This window comes from Branchiostoma floridae, chromosome 5 (genome assembly GCF_000003815.2).
Source record: "Branchiostoma floridae strain S238N-H82 chromosome 5, Bfl_VNyyK, whole genome shotgun sequence".
Lineage (NCBI taxonomy): Eukaryota > Metazoa > Chordata > Leptocardii > Amphioxiformes > Branchiostomatidae > Branchiostoma > Branchiostoma floridae.
Genome location: NC_049983.1, coordinates 21615744 through 21636698, shown reverse-complemented (window position 1 = coordinate 21636698; position 20955 = coordinate 21615744). Strand labels below are relative to the sequence as shown.

At 41.9% G+C, this 20955-nt stretch overlaps 1 protein-coding gene across 1 annotated transcript in view; it reads right to left on the bottom strand.

Moving 5' to 3' along the window:
- Positions 1–18476, bottom strand: part of LOC118416258 (cadherin EGF LAG seven-pass G-type receptor 2-like) — a 55156-nt gene extending 36680 nt beyond the window's left edge. The window contains exon 1 of the mRNA XM_035821344.1: positions 14462–18476. Coding sequence (XP_035677237.1) covers positions 14462–18203 — 3742 coding nt within the window. The 5' untranslated portion in view covers positions 18204–18476. The remainder of the gene's footprint in view (positions 1–14461) is intronic.
- Between the last annotated feature and the right edge of the window lie 2479 nt (positions 18477–20955).

The window sequence follows — 20955 nt, the reverse complement described above, 5'->3', positions numbered from 1 at the left end:
AGATAAGCTATGGACATAGAACATCTGTGATCACACAAACCCACTAGTTAGACAATAGAAATACTTCATTCTTGTCCACAACAAAAAGCGCATTTTCCATAGACCAAAGACCAATACAACAGACCCTTTTATCACTTAATTACTGCATCCTAAATGGGCTAGTGTCAGATTGAATTATTTTCACCACGTCTTTAGTTCTATACACCCAGTAAAAGAGGGGGTAAGGAGAGATACAGTTGCACAATACAACAGGCCTACTCCACACATAGGTCTAACATTACAGTGCAGTAATTCAATCCCCGTGCTTTCAGTACACGACAAAGGATGGAACATTTTGCCGGGACTTTGTTGGTTAGGTGACTTTTGGCCCGGGTACATGAGGTTGAATGGCCGTCAACGGTATCGGTAGGCAGGGGTCACGAGAGGTCGTCGCCGGGAAATGGCCGTAGTATATTAGATATACCAGATTTCCGTTTACGAGCTAGTGTATCTTATTGTGTTGGGAAGAGTGGTTTTACAAAGTGCTACAGAAACATACTATTTTGGCCAGTTTATCCTCGATGTACGTAAGAAGTTAATTCTCATAATTCACATTAAAAAAAGACAAGTAAATGTCTTTTTGAGAGTCTTAAACACCTGAACACCGGAAGTGTGCCTACCTCAAAGTTTTTTATGTGCGCAAATCTTAGGGTGCCTGGCAAAATGAAGAGTTCATGTAAAATCTTCAGAGAATATGAAATGAAGTTGAATACATTTTTCTTTACCCATGGTAGCACATATAGACACAACAAAAACAAAAGTTTAAAAAAGTATCATTTACAATATGAATGTCCATACTGTTCCATCTTCGTTTTGAAGAAAAATCCAGTCACAACAGGAAATATCACAGAAATGCAAAATGCTAACAAAATATACACAGCAAGACATTTTTGATATTACATTACAATATCAATATCTGCTCGACATCCAAAATTGTCTTCAGCTCTTTTGCATCCATAGTTAGGGTATATAAATGACCAGTTTTTCCCAGCTTACTTCGGTGTCATTGACAAAAGATTGTGGATACCATCTGAAACGTCTGAATCTTGTTTCCAAAATCATATCCAGTTGCTTTTTGGAATATCTACTTGTCTTTGTTATTCGGTTTCTATTTAACTAAAATTCTTAATTTTCTAGTAAAATTGACTTATGAAATTCTGCCTGATTTCATGCACACCTGATTCCATCCCTGTCCCATGTGGCCTTATTATGAATATATTACCTGCCCAGCTGACTGTCGTACTGTTGTCTTACAAACACAGAGGTCCCAACGCACCTACACAGACAGGCGTTTCACCTTTACCTTTGAACTCCACAAATTCCCAACGGGTTCTTTTCAACATCAAGGTCACGGCATTCCATATATAGTCTGACCTTCAAATATTTCATGAATTGATATTCAAAACCACAAAGATCAAATTAACAGGACTATTTCCAAGATTTACACTACTGTACTAGATATACACAATGTACCGGTATAACTATACGAGTAAGGATGAAAGAAAGGCGTAGAAACAGAAAGAAACAAATCCTGACTCCCAGGATTCAAACCCGTGCCGAATCCGGGCCGCCATATCACAAACCAAACACAGTGACACAACCAATTACGCCAAAAGGCTTAAAGCTGTTTGGCATGGTCAGTTTAGCAGGCCTTGAACTCCACTGTTACATGCAGATGCATGTATTTTTTCCCCATTCCAACACTGTAATACGGTCCCTACTTCAATATGATTGAATGACCTTTAGCATGTTGTGTCCAATGGGAGTGGTTCTGCAGTCAGTAAGAAGTGAGTTCCTTTCCTCCCAGTTTGCTGGACAATTGCTTAAAACAACAAACACTGGGTCTCCAGCATTAAAACTCTTCCCCCTCCCTCCCTATCAAAATAAAGACCCCAAATCCTTCTGGAGCTGCAGGAATGGGAAACCTGGTCTTAAGACTGGGGGATTTTCCTCTAATGGATCGGCGGCTGGGCGAAAAACCCACATGCCTTTAAATGGGGGTGGGTCTATTTAGAAACGATACCCCGCAAAAATTCCCAAACCCTAAATTCTTGGCCACAGCACAGGTAAGCAGTGCCGTACACCTTGTCGTTATGGGGGTAGACTCGGAAAGTGGAATTCTGGTTGCCATAGTTACAGACACAACAAAATCAACAGAGTTACATAAGACGATATATGTCTGACTGGAGATGTGATGTTAGCATCTACACCTGTCTAGTGAAAGTTGTATCAATTTTCAAAACATTGCTACCTGTAAATACAAGGGCTCAGAACTACTTTTTGCAAATAGGTGCACTTGTGCAAAAATTTACATTTAGTAGAGTGTAGATGTAAAGTAGAATGTCCACAAAACCTTATTCGATAAAGGTTTCATTGGTTTTATCTGATCTGTAAATGTCAAGAGCATGGTGTACATTAGCATCTAATACTAGTTCAAAGTATACTGTAATTCACTTTGTCTACTAAATGTTCATGGTGGCATCAGGTGCGCATGAAAAAAGACGACGAATTAAAACCAACAATTGAACCTGTATGGCCTTACGTAATCAAAGGTAACACAAATTTACTGGTTAACTGAACTTTCGCAAGACCAGTCTAACTTGAGTTTATCGCGACATCGCTGTACCATGTAGTGGAAATAAACACAGGCAGTGTCTAATTTGACTTGTGCATGGCTTGGTGCAGCAGCTCCGCACTGATAACAGCATCAGAGCCGGCCCAGTGAGTGGGGAATGTGAACTAAACATGGTGGAAAACTCAGTCAAGGAAAAACTCTTACAGCCCACCCACCCAAGGACTGGATTTGGTTACCCAAAATATTCTAGTCCCTACTTGTCAATTACAATCAATGTGTTTGTCCCAAGCTTTGGGTCAACAAAAAGAACGATTTTCAACCTCAGTTTTCCCTTCAAATTATGAACTGACTCAAACTGGTTCCTCAATTAAATTAGTTACATGTTACTACCCTTTTTCTTCTAAATTCCGCCAGCAAGCCTTGACTGAAGTATGTTACATGATGCAATTACACCAAAAATTCAGTGTTTCTTTCAGCAGACAACAAGAACTCAAATATAGAACAGACAATGAATACGTTCCAATATTGTCTGACACCTCAACTAGATTCTTTATGCCAACTGGTTCCAAGATATTTAATGTGAAGGTTTGGGCAACATATTTTTTAATAAGCCAAAGAAAACATGTCAACACAAAAATGCGAGGACACCACTCCTGATACAGACAGTCAGGGTTAAATAAACACCAGTCTATGGTTAATCCTGCGTAATTAGTTTACGACACTTTAAACATGTCCAAAATATGGAACTGGCAAACAGTAAACATTGCTCTATATTTTACATGATGATTCTACACCAACTACAAGTGTAGAAGTGGATGTATTTATAAATGTGCATCTATAGGAAATATTCTTTTATATCAGTATGTGATATCTACTCTTTATACATCTGTCCAAAATGACAAAGACATATTCTGGTCCACTGATATATAGGTATTTTGTCCTAATTGTTGGCACCCGTTTTGAATAGGAAGGAGCCATTTTGCCCAAAAGGGTCACACTTATAATTAACCTGTTTTGTGTTAGAAGAGTTTAAACCCTCCGGCTCAAACATACCTTTTCTAACAAATGAAAAGGATTTCCTCAATCATTTGATGACAATTTCTTTCTGAAGGCCGTAACGAAATTTATCACAAGACATGCTTTTTCTTTTGTAAATTTAGATATATATTTTCTAGTCCAGTTAGGTTTAACTTTAACTAACAAAATAGCAAACAAAAAAGTATAACAGTTACATATTTTGAACTTTTGACTCAGAATGTTCCAAAAGTATGTTTTCATGAACAATTGGATTAAATAGTCCATGAATGATGAAGTCAAAATATCATCAAACACAGGAGCTTCCTAACACCAGTAACAGAAAACAGACAAACAAACCGAAATCTGCCAAAATAAATATTCACTTGATTTATCAGTTTTTGTTTGTTTCTTGCTCAACCCAGCCCATTCCTGTCGTCACAAAGTGTCAGGAAAACGAACCAGACCTCTTAAGTTAATTTGTTTTGATAATTCAGAGAATAAAACTTTTATACATGATTTTTAAAAGAAATTGAGAAGATAACACTACGTTTACTGTTAGAAAGTTACTTGTGTGTTTTTATTTATTTTGTTAAGGTAAAGTTAAACCAGGACAAATGTCAAGACCTAACACAGCTGGCCGTACTACTCTTTAATCTAGTGGCACGTACACTGACGACACAAAGAAGTAGCTGACGATGCAACCCTGCACTACCCTTACACTGTCTTCCCTTCACACACAGGCTATGCAGATATGTGAGGTCCGACTCCTCACATTCTCAGGGTCACTGGCACCCTTTCATGCTCGCCCCCATCCTGACAGAAGAGGGGGAAGTCTTCATTGATCATACGACCTTGGACACACAGATCTGGTTTCCACCAACCACAACCACTGTACTGTTAGACTGTAAAGGGGGACTCAACATCTAACCGCCAAGCAGATCCTAAGATAGTACCAAACTGGCTAAGAAGTGTAGTCAGCCAAGAGGTGTCCATTTCCCCAGGTAGCGAAACACAAGTTCCTAAGCCGGCTTTTGATACTATCTTATGCTACTGTAGGATCTGCTTGGAGATTACTCAACATCCAGTCCAAGAGGATTTTTGTATCAAATTGTACTGTACATTATTCTACATGGTGCCATAATACCACAAAAAAATACATGAATTTAAAGTGATTTAAAGAGATGTAACGTTACCAATGTAGCATCAGTAATTCTGATGTTTATAGATTTTGTTTCAGAATTTAGGTACATTGGTGTTCAAGACAATCTTGAGAAGGCCTGTATAACAATGTTTCATTTTATATGGCAGTACAAAGGCACCTGGTAAGATTATGATGAGAGTTGTTGTTATCCTCACAAAAATATGTGCACCAAATAATGAAAAAAAAATAAGTGCCCAGGCCCAATTGTGCACAAAAGTGCACATGTAGTCGAACGTCCATAGTGGCCATCAGCATCTTGCCAAGCTGGTGTTTCTTTACTAAACATTATGGCCGGAGCTTGTCCATCTACAAGTCCACAGTTAGAAGTCTTCAGTTCAAACCTAAACAGCTTTTGACACTAAAAGTGGACTGATATATTTTCTGAACAAATAGAAGAACTTTAGGGAGAGGAAAAACAAGCGCAAGACAGAAAAATACTTCAAGTCAGTGCCTCAGAATTACATCATTTCTGGTCATTTTCTCTGACACTTTTTATGACACAGACATTAAAACAATGCATTTTTCTAAACCTTTGCATACCTGAATTAATAATTTTTTTGTCATTTCTAAGTTACGAAAGACAAAAAACTACCTCTGTCCACATCAAAACCAAATCCAGACATGCCATGCTCAGAATTTATTGCCATACTATGAATAAATTATGAATCTATACCCATAGGGCATCACCATACATTCATCACGTTTTCTAATAAATCTAATAATCTTTAAAGATACCATCAAAAAGGCATAAATAACTTCCACCTCTCCACACTAATGAATCTAACGATTACATCGAGTTAACAAGGTGTATTTTACATTACATAACTTCCAAGCACGGGATAAAAAAAGACCGGAGTATACTTAAGAACATACCAGTAGTAATTTTTCACTCCATTTAACAAGGGTCCACATAATTGTTGAGATTTGCGATGTCTATAGCTCGCCTCAGGGCATGTTTTTGTGACAGTGTGTCGCTATCTTGTAAGATATCTTACCAGATAAACTATCACTGCCTAGAGCTCGGATTAGTCAAATCTTCCAAATCTAAAAGGAAGGGATTTTTCATTTACTTGCCTGAATTGTTCAGCAGCATTCTTTGAAGCTTATGTTTGATTATGAATAAGTTTGAAAATCCAAACTATAAGATTTTACTTCTTCGATATTTTGTTTTCACGTTATCATTTTCAAAATCTTTAAAAGGAGTTTTTTCATCAAGAAATCTGAGACATTTGTACTCAAGAATGTGTGACATCGTCAGAGGATAAAGTGGGAGGGGGGCAACCATCCACACGTACCAACTAACACACACACATTATGAAACATACAATGACCAAAATTATTTGTAGAATACTCTTGGTGTCTTTTAACCCCATGAACTTTTGTATATCCATCTCTGTCTATGTTATGTACTCGTGTGTGACAGCCTGAAACACAGGTAAAGTACAGGTCAAGTTTTCCACTGTCAAATCTGACAGTTTAAAGATAGTGTGGATCAATCTTCTGTCATTTTACTTGATAAAATTGTGTTTTCTTTCTAGAAATGTTTTCTAGATTTAATACTGTAGAAATGTGCATATCAGAGGTAGTCTATTGTTGTGAGAATTACGGTAATGCCGGCAGTACTTGCTGTGACTCGGCAAATTGGCGCAACCAAAACAGCGCGCCGGGCACTTCAGACGTCCTCCGCTTTACAAGGCCCAAAGTTCGCATACCAGCGAAATCTAATCATTATTTACCTGGACATAGCTGTGTTGTTAAGCACTGTATATCCTATGCTAGGCTAGCGTTCACACATACTGGGGGGCTGGCTAGAAACCAACATGTTGTTACTAACTTCATTAATCTTCAAGTTTAACAAAAAATCTTTTTGTTCATTTTAGCATCTTTAGGAGTTAGAAGGAGTTACAGCCAACATTTGAACTACAAGTAGAACTGAAATGTTAAATACAGTTCATGATTTAAAATTTGTGCAAGAAAAATCATTTTATACTTATGGTACCAAGATTATGTAGGGAAAACACTTCTAGATTTAAAATTGGACACATTTTTCATACATGTATACTAGCGATGTACTACATGTATGTTGTCATGGACATACATGTATTTGCAAGTTTTTTTTGCCATCAAATTATTTCTGTTAGTATACTGGAAATCGGTATTTATCATTACTACAAACTAGAATGAAATTATTTGTCTACTTTTGATAATTTTCAGCCAATTTCATTTCTATTTATCTCTGTGTAACAAGGTAACGAAGGCAATCTAATTCTGGTCCCTATCCATGTGGCAGAATTTCAATATTCACACCAACTGGTCTGTACTGTGCAGGGTGCCAACTGTGTAAATATATGCTCAATTTGACGACAGGTTCTTCTTTCTTCCCACAACCGAAATCCACTCAGATATTTTACAGCATGAGAAACAACACATCGACTTCACGTAGCCACAGTTAAGTATGTAAACTAACTAAGTTTCCTCTCCCCAAAAGCGGAAACATTTTATTGTGCCAAGACCATGTGCTATGTTGTAATGTACATACATTTAATCTATTTGCATGTTTTTAGAATTGCTTGCCAAATCATTTCTGTACTATACTGGAAATCAGGAGAGATTTTTCTTTCTTCCCACAACCAAATCCACTCAGACATTTTACAGCATGAGAAACAACCTATCGACTTCCCATTGCCGCCATTAAGTATGTAGACTAACTAAGCTTCTTCTCCCCAAAAGCAGACGCAAACTCGGTAGCCGCGGCCGGTTGCCAATGCCTCGAGCACACTTCCCTGCAATCAGTGTGCACGTGGCCCCATAGAGGAACCGATCCCTGAACTATTCCTCCCAGAAAATTCCTTCCCGCTAAACTTCACCGGGCATTAGCGTCACTTTCCAGACCTTTGCTTTGAAGGTATACAGTGTGTGGACTTGTGGAAAGGAGTTTTCACATTTCAACAACTGGGTGAAAACGTAAGAAAATCTGTTTTCGCACAAAACACGACTTGTGTGAAGCCCACATGTGTGTGCTACTCTCCCCTACATGGATCAAAAACGGTATTTGTGAAATGTTGGGGAACAAAGGTCCACAGTCAGGGGGGCTACGTTTTATCTGTCCCCTTGTACGTGATCTTGGGTCGCTTTTAATCCCCTCAAAAAGGGTTCGCACAACTGTCGCTCCAGTTGTCCGTCCTGTGTGTAACGTTAGACGCAACCCCGCTGTGAGAAACAAAACTGGGATCATCTTCTTCAAAGTGAGTGTTTACAAACTACGTCACGACTTGACGAATCGTCGTTTCTGATAAAATGGGAGGAATTTCAGCGGTAGATAAATTCTCCAGTCCATTTGGAGTAAAATTTGTTCAGTAAAGGACCAACATGTCAAGTGTGGATAGCAGGCCGGCACCACCCAACAATTCCTGCCCCACGGCTGACAGATACATGGCATATCATGGCTATATTTGGCCGGCCATGCCAATTTGAGACTGGGTGTAAATTTCAGAGGTGTTGCAAAGGCCCTAGCAGCGACGTTTTGGCTCTCTCAACCCACCCCAGCTGTAGACAGGCCGAGTGCTGTACACCGCGTGGACCCAATTTACGCAAAAACAAGTCCTAGAGGCTACATCGTCCGCAAAACACGTGCGAATGATAACTCCTTCGGGAGCGTCCTGCCAACAGCACACCTTCCTGCCATCTTTCCTTACTAAAAATGTTTTGGATGCTTCTGTGATTCTCAGTGGCTGCACCGATTGTCTGAGGACCTGTACCGACGCATGACCCGGAAGAAATCAGGGCCCGGGGCGGCTGCAGTTGTTCCATGTGACATTCCGCTACCCACCTGGCCACTGCCGATGATAGACAGAAGGGAAGAGCATTGTTTGAACTGGTTAATTGGTCCTAATGTGAGGACCAAGTCCGAGCCCTAACTGACAGCCAATTGACATGTAATTTGGGTCATCAGGATTGGTGTGAAAATCCAAAAGGATGAAACAGAACCTCTTTTCACTGCAAAAAATACTTAAACTTGAATAACAGCTGAAACAATACAGCTTACTTCTCACTGTCTGTAGAATTACTTGTACAGAGGGTTGTAGTATGCCCAAACTCATGCAAAATCTACAGAAGGAAATCCTTCATATACTCTTGAGTTGTTATGGCCAACTGTACGGATGTAGTAGACTGACCAATCATCCTGGACAGTCGTTCGGAGAACAACCAACCACTGTGTTTCTGCCTTGGTTCACATGAGAAGAAGATTCTAAAGGCTAGCAATTATGGTACTTACCGCTCTCTACACTTTCAGTTGCCGACAGTCTAACGACACAACAAACAATTTTGCTGAAAGGAGTTTGGGTGTGAAATGACTTATACAACTTCGTACAAGAAACATAGTTAACTGTGTTTCTTACATAATTGTATGGTAGTAAAATTCAACCACTCATGTACAGAGGGGGCTACTATACAGGAAAGAGGCATAAAACCATATATATTTCGTTATGACCTAAAGCTAAAATATATAACAAAACATTTGCAGTTGATCATTTAGCAAATCTAAAGTGAATACTTTGAAATTGTTTAAACTACTAGAAATGTTTTTGCTGTATAAGACGATACCCTGTAAGAGTGACTTCAACAAAATATTTCCTACAACTTACAAGAGCAGAGGAAAGAACTATCACCCCCATGACTGCCCCCCTCCCACCGAATTGTCATCACTTTCACACCCAGTGACAGAGAACCTAAGGAAAATCCTCCCAGGAAAATCCCATGTTGTTTCCAGGGATCAGGTAACTCTCCAGGGCCTGTTCTCCCAGCTCTGACAGGTCTAATTAGCAACTTTACATTAAATCTTTCTCACATCTATCACCCTGATGTTAGAGCACACAAAGAACCTGAATATATTTGCATTTTGTACAAATTGTATGTGTCACAGAGGAGATCACGATCCAGGAGAATCGCCGATCCTCCTAGGAGAGATCGCGATCGGAGTTTCTCCTAGGAGAAACTACGATAGATATAGGAAACAGATCTGTACTAGTAGAATCGGTGATTCTACTAGTACAGATTGCAATCGGGATCTCTCCTAGGAGAAACTCCAATCCAAACTCAAACGATGCTAAGATGTATGAAACAGCAATAATTTTTTTGATAAACAATGATTTTATTCAGTTTCAAATGCAAACCTACTAACTCATTACCAACTACACATTGTTAGTAATATCTTGAAACTCTGCTTGATATTTTGACACCTGTTGATCACTTAACAATGGTTATTGTTCTCCCAAAGCTGTGAAATGATTGAGTACAAGTCTGACTAGTGAATGTACTCAATAGGTGTGAAATTGTGAGTAATATCTTGAAACTCTGCTTGATTTTTTGACACCTGTTTGACAACTTTACAGTTGTTATTGTTCTTCCAAAGCCGTGAAATTTGCATACTGACACATTGTTTGATCACCTGTTGGTGTCTTTCACATATATTATAAGATTTTTGCCACTACTTTAAAAGAAATTATTTTATCAGAAATTACTTTATCAAAAAACATACTCACATGAAACTTACCATGAAAGTGATGCTATATACTATAGTGTACCTTGAGTAAAGTTGCAGAAGTGACTCAAGTGTGATAGTCTTCAGTGAAGTTAACATTGTAGAAGTGACACAAGTAGGCTTGAGTGTAGTTGGTAATGAGTTAGTAGGTTTGCATTAATACCATACCGAATAAAATCATTGTTTATCAAAAAAATTATTGCTGTTTCATACATCTTAGCATCGTTTGAGTTTGGATCGGAGTTTCTCCTAGGAGAAATCCCGATTGCAATCTATACTAGGAGAAGCGCCGATTCTACTAGTACAGATTGCGATCGGGATCTGTTTCTTATATCTATCGTAGTTTCTCCTAGGAGAAACTCCGATCGCGATCTCTCCTAGGAGGATCGGCGATTCTCCTGGATCGTGATCTCCACTGTGACATATGCATAACTTGAAAAAAAATTGAATACTAAATTTTTAGCTTTGTTATCTTGTACTAAATAATGAAAATATCAACATAAAAACCTTAGTAGACACAGTTTCAGGGAACAATAAATACCTGTAGTCAGTTTCACATAAACTTTCCTCTGAGCCCTCACCCTGTTTTCAAGAAGAATGTTATAATTCTATCTGAAAGTCATCATAACCAAGGAAATATATTTTCTTTTTTTATGGAAACAACGAAAAGCTTTGCCAGTTGTCATCTTTAACTTTTTTTTTTAATTTTCAAGTCACTGTTGTTTTTCCTTAGCTGTTCACACATGTACTATGACAATTGACATAAGATAATCATGTAGTACACAGATCAGAACAGTGAACAACACACCCATGTCTGCATACCGGACTCAATGGGTAGAAAATCTAGAAAGCCAAGGTAAATACCTATGGTAGCCAAATACCGGGCTATTTTTCTTCTCCCCACAGCGCATGTTTGTGTCCATGTGCACACATGCTGGTTAGGCTAGTGCTGGAATTATGCAGGGCTCGAAATACCCACTTGAAAATGCAACCACATTTTGCTTTGCACAACTTAATTTTGAACCCAGCCAAATTTACAATCCTAGAAATCAGAGCTGAATAGTCATCAAATCACCTAAATTTTCAGCCTTGAACAAGATGCGTTATAGACAAAGATTTGTGTTTATCATGTTGTAAGCAGCTGTATACAGAAAGTGTTACAATGATACATTTTTTAGATCTATGAACCTATTTCAGGACCATTCCAGACATGTTCAGTATGTATTTTCATAACTATTCATGAAATCCACCCTAACAGCCAGTTTTTTTCTAACCAATCAGCTTCCTTTGTGATGACTCAAGCTCCCAAACCCCAAGTGGCCAAAAACGCATGAAATTATTGCGTGCCATTTCCACCTATACCCCAAGTCATAAAGCAATCTACAACCAGCATATATCAAACCCCCTTATTTATCTTTCACAGTTATGGAGTCAACAAAGGGAGTTGATGAAAATTTGAGGGGGCGACATTTTTTCAGTGTTGACCAAACTGTTTCTGTCACACGTGGGACTGTTACCCCGCCATAAAGAAATCAGGAATACACGGCTATGAAAATTAGTTTATGGGCAAAATAAGCCATAAACTATATGACCTCTGCGTTATCTAGCACCTTGACTCTTTTGTAGTGTAGTTGGATATGAGGTTTTAGTGTAAAATGATCAGATTTTGGTGACAAAACCTTTCGAAAACGTAAACACTACCGTCACATGGGGGCGGAAAAGGGCTTCATTGTAAAAGGCTACGTGTCTTTGTTGGTTTTCTGACTCACTGAAAACACAACACTTCCTTTCAGACCAACACCTCTGAATTCCACAGTTTAGACTTGTTTCTTTAAATAATGTAGACACATTGAATGCAACGTAGTATTGTAAAACGAACCATATTTATGTGGGATAGGTACCATACGTGCTTGGAGAACTGACTTTTCATTCTATGGCCTTTGGGGACATCTCTAAGCTTCTTTGTATCGCGACAATTTTCCCCCAAAACAAAGATGGCGGCCCGACATAATGTTTGCCCAAGGCAGTATTTTACCCCATGAAAGGAGCAGGGTAAACGATCCAGATCCAGATAGCGGCAGAAATACAACAGCACGTGGAAATCCTCTGGATACATAGAGGGGGAGATAATACGGGAAAGGGCAATCGGGCGAGGGTATAAATACTTCTAAAATATTCAAAGCTGGCTCAGAGAGAAATTGGACAAACACTAGCGGGGGGCGAAGTCCGGAGTGCCCAAAGCTGGGCGAGAGAAGAAAGCTATGAGTAAACATGTGTTTGTGCCTGGATACTCAGTAAAAGATTTACTTTCACTATCATGTTTCTAGACTGCCTTTTTAGGACACAAAATTGGCTACGTTTTGTCAATGTTTTATCAAACATTGTGTCCAAAGTTAGACCATTTTCTGAAATTGCTTCAGACCTATGAAAACTGTGACAAAATTTCATGCAAATCGTGGCATGTTTTTTTCACTCGCAGACAAGGAAGGCAAACACTGCACAGCTGAAAAATCGGACAGCTTTGCTCTGTTTGCGCTCTTCTAAAACACATTACAAAAGAACTCCTGGGTCAGTTTTTGTCTGGCACAAAAAAGAGCAGACAACAAGAAAGCCTTCCCGCATTGCAAATTGGCTCTCCTTTTTCCTAAACAGGTTAGAGGTCTGAGCCAATAGAATTTGAAACAGAGTCGTCCCCACTTAGTTTAATCACTGTAACGGAGACACGTTTGCCTACCTACAGACTCGTTACAGAAAGGTCAAGTTTTAACACACAGATTTTATCAGCGACTCCCAGTTTCATCTGGGCTCACTCTCTTCCGAAAAATTCACTCTGACATTTGCACTATTAATTTTGTGGGTGAATGGAGTTAAAACGTGGCCGGAATACCGAGGGCAGGCGGATTGTAAAGGAACCAGTCACGACTGAATGACTGTGCCCTGTCCCTGCTGAGATGTAATAGAAAAGCTGCTACAAAAGAGACCAAGATTCCCTGCGCATTGCAATAGGAAGGACCTTTGTCAGCTTGCATACTTGAAAAACAGCTTGCACAAAGGAGACAGGGTAGAAACTATTTTCACAGTGACGCTACAGTCTCCTTCTTTCAGTCATAACTTCTCAATTTTACGGTGCTGTTTTTTTGCTTTACACACCTCCTATTTCTTCCTTCTTGAATCAATTTTAAGATCTTTACAACCAAAACTTGTGACAGTGGTTTGCAAACATTGGTAACACATGTGGTCAGCTGGAAAGCCATAACTTGCAAATTCCTCTGGACAAGTTGCCAGGTCAAAAAATGTTCCGCTACTTTGAGACTGACAAGGGGTGATAACTGATAACACACCATGGTGATAACTGATGGCTAAAGACATGTGATAAAGAACCATCACATTACCATTATAAGAGAAACATTCTAATGTTCATGGTAACTTGTAACTTGTAAGAGAAATCACTTTCGGTGCCCCCCTCCCTTCCTTGCTATTGTAATGCAAGTTGCAACCTGCAAGAAAAATTTAATTCAATCTGACTACTGTTTATCCTAATAGACAAGACTCAAAGATAAAGACCAAAACCCCCTCCCCATCCACATGTACTGAGATAGTGACCTTCCAAACTGACAGCAACAATTGCAGTTGACTGGACAGAACAAATGTCGGCTAAACCAGAATTTGAACTCCGGCTGCCAAGTGGACAAGGCACTCCAAACTTGTTCTCAGATAAGCGTGAAAATGCCAGGGCATGTGCGGTGTTAGCAGGGCCAGTTTTGGTGGCTGGAAAAGACCCTGGACACATTTAGAACCCAACTGCGATGGACCCAACTGAGACCTTTGGCAAACATGCCTGTCTCTCTAATGCCAGGCCTGAGTTAGGAGAAGAGGGGAAAAATTGGCGTGGCATGTCAATCAGCTGCATAAACATAACTGAGAGCCTTCCGAATTGCAACATCTGACCCCAAGTGTTCGTACAATGCTGCAAAATGCTTTGAAAGCCGACACAAGGGCTGAGCCTAACACAAGTCCCAAGCCTTATGGCCATGCACACCAAAAAAAGAAAACACACACAAAAGGTACAAGGTGTAAGTGCACTCACCTGTGACGCTCACCCCTAGTTGTGCCTCGAACGCTCGGTCGCTATCCAGTTGCGGACTGAGCTTGATCTCTCCCGTGGACTGGTTCAAGTGCAGGAGGTTCGCGTTATTCCCAAACGTGAAGCTGTACGCCAACCGATCCGACACGTCAGGATCGAACGCGGGGATCCTGCCGATGTAGTCCGTCGGGAAGTGGTTCCGGTAGTTGTTGAACACGATCTCGAAATCCTGCAACACGGGGATGTTGTCGTTTTCGTCCTGAATGTGTATGTTCACGATGGCCTCGCTGAACAGGGGCATGGAGCGGGCTTGGACCGTGATCTCATAGAAGTTTCGCGCTTCGTAATCCAAGTCGATCAGCGTCACGAGCTCCCCGGAAAAGATATCCAACTGGAAAAGCTCCGGGTTGTTTCCCTTCGTGATGTAATACATCACCTCCGCGTTCTGTCCCTCGTCTGGGTCATTGGCGGTTATTCTGGCCACAACAGAGCCAACCACGCGGTTTTCTGGCACGTAGATGTCGATCGTGTCGCTGGGAAACTGTGGTGCATTGTCGTTCACATCCTCAATGGTTACAATGATATCTACCGGAGTCTTCTGCTCTGGCTGTCCCTGGTCCTCTGCGTACGCAACCAGGTTATACACGGGTATCAGCTCACGGTCAAGACGCTTGTCGGTACGTATGATACCCGACCTTTCGTCGATGACAAACGCGTCTTCTCCGTTGTCACCACCCGTGAAGGTGTACCGGATCTGACCGTTGGTGCCTGAATCCGCGTCGGTCGCCGAGATCTGCGTTACACTAGTTCCCCTACTGCAATCTTCTCTCACTGAGCCCGAGTAACTTTCCAGTAGGAAAACTGGTGCATTGTCGTTGACGTCGTTCACGATGATGTCTACATAAGACTCGTCGAACTTGGACGGCACGCCGTGATCTGTAGCCGTCACGCTGACAGCAAAGCTGGCCTGTGCCTCGTGGTCCAACCGTTGCTTCGTTTTGATGGCGCCCGTGCTTGGCTCGATCTCGAAAGCGTTGAGGATGTCCATCGAATACGAGATCCGTGCATTTTCCCCTTCGTCCCCGTCAGTTGCCGACACGACAAGGATGGTTGTTCCAATGGGAACGTCCTCGTCTACGTACACGGAGTATGGCGACTGTTGGAACACTGGTCGGTGGGTGTTGGCGTCTGTGATGTTGATGTACACCTGTGCATCGTCGGACAGCATGCGGTCAGTCGCCTGTACGGTGAGAACGAAGCGCGTCTCCTGCTTGTAGTCCAATGGGAGAGCCACGCTTATCGTGCCGAGGCCGTTCTGGCTCGTGATACTGAACCTGTTGCGCACGTTGCCTCCTGTGATCTGGTAGGAGACCGTACCAACCTCGTCCGCATCATTGGCGGTGACGGTGAGAACACTCGTGCCAGGGTTTGCATCCTCCGGTACGTTGATGTAATACACCTTCGGGTTGAAGACGGGAGCGTTGTCGTTAACATCCAGGATATTGATGCTCACTCTCGCTGCGGCCGTTCTGGCGGGACTACCTTGGTCTGCCGCCTGCACGTTGAAGTCGTATATGGCGTGCGCTTCCCTGTCCAGCTCTGCGTTTGTCACGATCCAGCCCGTGTCGCCGTCGATCTCGAACGGCATACGAGCTGGGACGTTGGCAAGGCTGTAAGTCAGCTCGGCATTCGACCCCGAATCTGCATCAATGGCCTGGATGTGGATGACTGAGAACCCCACGCGGACGTCCTCAAACACGGACGTCTCGAACGGCGTGCTCACAAACTGAGGGTCGTGATCGTTCACATCGATCACGCTCACTGTGAGAACCACCGAGCTCCACATAGACGGACGTCCGCTGTCCTGTGCTTTCACAATCAGACGATATCGAGGCGTTGACTCAAAGTCAAGGTTTGTGATGACCGATATGTCGCCCGTGGCACTATCGATGGTGAAGTGGCCCTGCGAGTTTCCACCAATGAGACTGTAGCGTATCTGGGAGTTCGTTCCTTCGTCGGGATCTGTCGCTGCGACTGTCTGAATAACCGTGTCTGGTCGTACATTCTCTGGCACGTCCTTAGCGTAACTTTGCTGTTCAAACTGCGGCTCGTTGTCGTTTTCGTCCAATACTGTGATGGTCACCACGACGTCTGAAGTCCGGGGTGGGGTGCCCTGGTCGCTGGCACGTACTTCCAGACGGTATGACGCCGTCGTTTCCCGGTCCAGAGCTTCAGTCGTGGTAATGACGCCATCACGTCTGCTGATCTGGAAAGCAGTGTTGGTGCCGCTCGGGTTGATGATGGAATATCGGATGTCGCTGTTAGGACCGATGTCTTGGTCCGTGGCACGGACGGTGAGCACGTTGGAGCCGATCTCAATCCCTTCGAGCACAGCCTCGCGATAGCTGTTCTCTTCAAACTCAGGGTCATGGTCATTCATATCGAGGATGTCGATCTGCAGCGTTGCTGTTGCGCTGCGCGGCGGGCTCCCGTTGTCTCGTGCCGTTACTCTAAAGAAATGCCTATTCATGTCCTCACGGTCCAGTACTTCCTGTGTGGTCACTTCTCCTGATGCAGGGTCGATGCTGAACAGGTCCTGACTGCGCGAGTTCTGCAGCGCGACCATGGAGTACTGTAGCCTCCCTGCTTCGCCCGGGTCTGGGTCGGTGGCCGTTACAAGGGTCACCACGTAACCTGGGTCTTCATTCTCCGGAACTTGTACGACGAATGCAGGGCTGGGGCCGAAGCTTGGGAAGGAGTTCGAGCTGCGTTTTCTCCTGAATTTGAACATGTGGTGCAACGTTCTGACCGGTACGAAATCTGGCTGGACGCGACGGCCCAACATGACATGGAGAAGCATTTGCGACGACATCGGAACGCTTCCGACGTCGCATACAAGGTCCAACATTACCTGTACTGTAATACTAGGGTTGTCTTCGTCCGTACATAGGGCCTCGTTCGTGACTATACCAAAACCGGTGTGACCAAGACTTAACGACGAGTTTAAGATGTCGTAAGACACTTGACAGGACTGTAGTATGTTCATGGGAACATAGTCAGCAGGGGAAAACAGAAGTTGGTTTTCCGACAGACACAAGTTTGTGGCAGCACCATTTTGGACTGCATTGTTTGCATGGTGATTTGCATGTCTATGGAGATGCACAGTTTGAACGCCTAACGACTGCAAGGCTTGGTTTAGGTTCTTTCTGTGCCTAAACCTGCAGTTTTCTCCGTGAATCCAGAGTTCTACAGGGATCGAAGTGTAGTCGACATCTTCGTGAGTTCTTGAAATTACTGAGTCCAGGGTCCGGCCCGGGGACTCGGCGTCCAAGTCTGTCCAAACAAAAACCTCTTCATGGCGAGGTTCAGACAATAAACTAGCTGATTTGCGTCCTGACGCGTGTTTGGAGGCTATTTTTGCAGTTCTAGCCCCAATATGAGCGGTAAAAGGGTTGTGATATAACCGCGAACAATCCAGTTCCCTCGATACAGACAACACGCCGGTTACCGGGTCGAGTGAGAAGAAGCGGCGGGCTTGGTGCGTGCCCGGCCCGGGGACCCATCGGTACCGCCACCCGGGGCCTAACCAGGCATCGAACACTGCTTTTCCTACAGAAGTTGAATTTTCCAGATGCACAGTGTAAGGACTGGATCCTGGCACGTCCAACTCGCTGGAAGCCGAGAGAGTGAAGTACAACAGAAGCGTGTACAAGCACCCTCCTAGCCACACAAATGGCATTTCCATACTGCAGACACTCAAACAGAGAGATGAAAAAAAAACTCACAGACTACAGCGCGTAAAATACGGCCCCGATCGCACACTACGGGGCCCGACCGGACTCTTCCCCCTCCATCGCTGATTTATGAAACCATCTCCGTCCATATGGCGGCTCGAGGGCCGCTCTTGGTCCGAGAAAATCCAATTTTTTTGCTCGCATGTAACAACTCCAGGCCTTCCGTACAACTCCTGGGCTAAACTCGCTCAATTCAAAATGGCTCCGACCGAGCCGTGCAGACGTGATTGACAGCTCATTAGCATAACTATCCGGATTCTCCGGTTCTCAGCACAAACAATAGACGGGGGATCGCCAAGCAGATATTAGCAGTCAACGCCGGGACGTTTTTCTATAGCCCCCGTTTCTTTGTCAAGAAGGGAATTTTGTAACAGAAATGGGGAGCTAGAAAAACTATAAAATTTTTAAGTCCAACATCTGTTTGGAGATTAACAAAAGCCGCAGTTTCCACAAGACTGCCTTTGCGATTGTCGCTGAAGGATACTCAGTGAAGTATAAAAAAAGGGGCAAATAAAGCGAATGATTTCGGAGAGGATTTAGCCTTTCAAAGGATTAACGTTATGTGGCTAACGTTACATATCTCTAATTCTATGCCAAATAACTCACCCCATTTAGCTAATTTCAGATTTTTTTATCGTCCACTGGAGTCAGTAGACTCTGATAAAAGCTCCTTGGTAGACTACACTAGTCAAGACGCTTGAATTTCTGTGCGCCGCACGGTAATCAAACTAAAAAGCAGAAAGAAGTGAAGAAAAGTTAGTTTATGTAAAACTACTTCCTAGTTTTATAAGAAAACGTCATCGTGGAAATTCGCAGTGATTTTAAAATTGTTAAATACAATTTGTTTATGTGTTTATTCAAAATAAAGTTAAGGCGATTTTTCTAGAACGTAATGATCCTACTACTAAAGTATGTTACTATGCTATGCACAACATATTCATGAAGAGGTAGTGAACTTGTTTCTTCTACTAGTATCTGCGGAATGTGGATATCATGTTTTCTACAACCGCTGTACAAATAACCTTAGAGACAACCATGTAATAGTTTTACAACAGCCCACATAGCTATTCTATTTAACCCCCTGGGCACAGTTGTCCCAAAAGGGTGCGGAAGTGCCCAAATAAGATCACCCTAAACTGATACTGGGTTCAAACTTTGTACAAAATCTGTGAAAACATCGACAAAGAATTATAGAGACACAAATCCAAGCAAGAGTTGTTGTAAACTCGGGCGATAAAAGTAGTATTTGAGCGATACATAACAAGTTCTCTCTTGCCGAAGTGTTGTAGCCAGGTGACTCAGGTCAGGTCGGCTGTAATTGGATACACGTGGTCACGTGGGGTTTTAAAAAGCCGTTCGTAACGGTGTGTGTACACAAGTGACATACCGGCACGCAGGTAATCAACCTGAGGACAAATATTTGAAGAAAAGCTGAGAAGCATAACCGCTTTTAAAAACTTCCGTCAGAAATGCACTCCATTGGTCAAAAGTGCGCGCCCTCTAAATCTTCATTCGTGTCACATTTGTCCGATAGACTCCATTTTTCCGAATTACTCAGTTTAAAAGTAGTAATCACCTGAATGTCTTTTAGAATTGCGAATAATTTGCCTTTTCATACGTACAGACAACTTTTGTCTGAAATTAAGCTTTTGTTTCATACCTTTTACGTTTCATCCTCAATTCTATTGACATTTTTCGCATAAAAATACTCGCGTTTCGGCCTCAGAAATGACCACATTCAGGGCTAAATTTATCAAATCAAGGACAAGGGTATCATGTTCTGGAATTTGCATTTACACTTTCACCGCCGTATAAATCCTGCTTGTTTGCTTTGGACGGTTGTGTTATCTTGGGTCCTCTAACGTTCGTACATGCATTATGCAAACTGATTTTTTTCATAAGTCAAAATTTGTTTGTATTGTAAAATGCTCGACCGTTGCAGTTTTCAAGGTCAATGGCCCCACATTAAAGCGATGGTGAAATTTATATTTAAAAAAAAACAAAGAGGTTAAAAACCATTTTTGACCTCCTTGCAAAAGCAGTTTTTTTTTTGAGAGAGAAAAAAATACAATGACTCTACGTGGCGTTTTTAATATATCATATGCAAGCAGTATTTTTCATACGTCAAAATGTGTTTGTGAAACGCTCGACCGTTGCAGTTTTCAAGGTCAGAGGCCCCACAGAAGCGATGGTGAAATTTATATTAAAAAAACAGCCCGAGTTTTTTAGGAGAGAAAAGAACACAATGACTGAACGTGGCGTTGTGCAAACTCGGTATTTTTCATAGTCAAAATTTGTTTTGTAGAATGCTCGACCGTTGCAGTTTTTATGATCATTCATGGGCCCCATAGAACTAGAAACGATGCTAAAATTTATATCAAGAACAGCCAGAGTATTTTAGGAGAAAAAAAACACAATGACTTCGTAGAAAGGTCACGAAATTTATGTCAGGTCCATTTACTCAGGTGTCGCTCCCAGCCAGAGGTAGTCCATTATTCATGACGGCGCATTCAGATCCACATAATTACTGAGTGAGAAAGAATAATAATGCTCTCTCGGTCAAAGCAAAAGTTAACAATTGACTTCATTGTGTACCTCATTTCACAAAATATGTATAGAAATTGCACCAATCATTGACCACTTAAACAACTGAAACAAAAAGCCATTTTGTAACTCTTATTAGTTATACATAAGTAATAGATA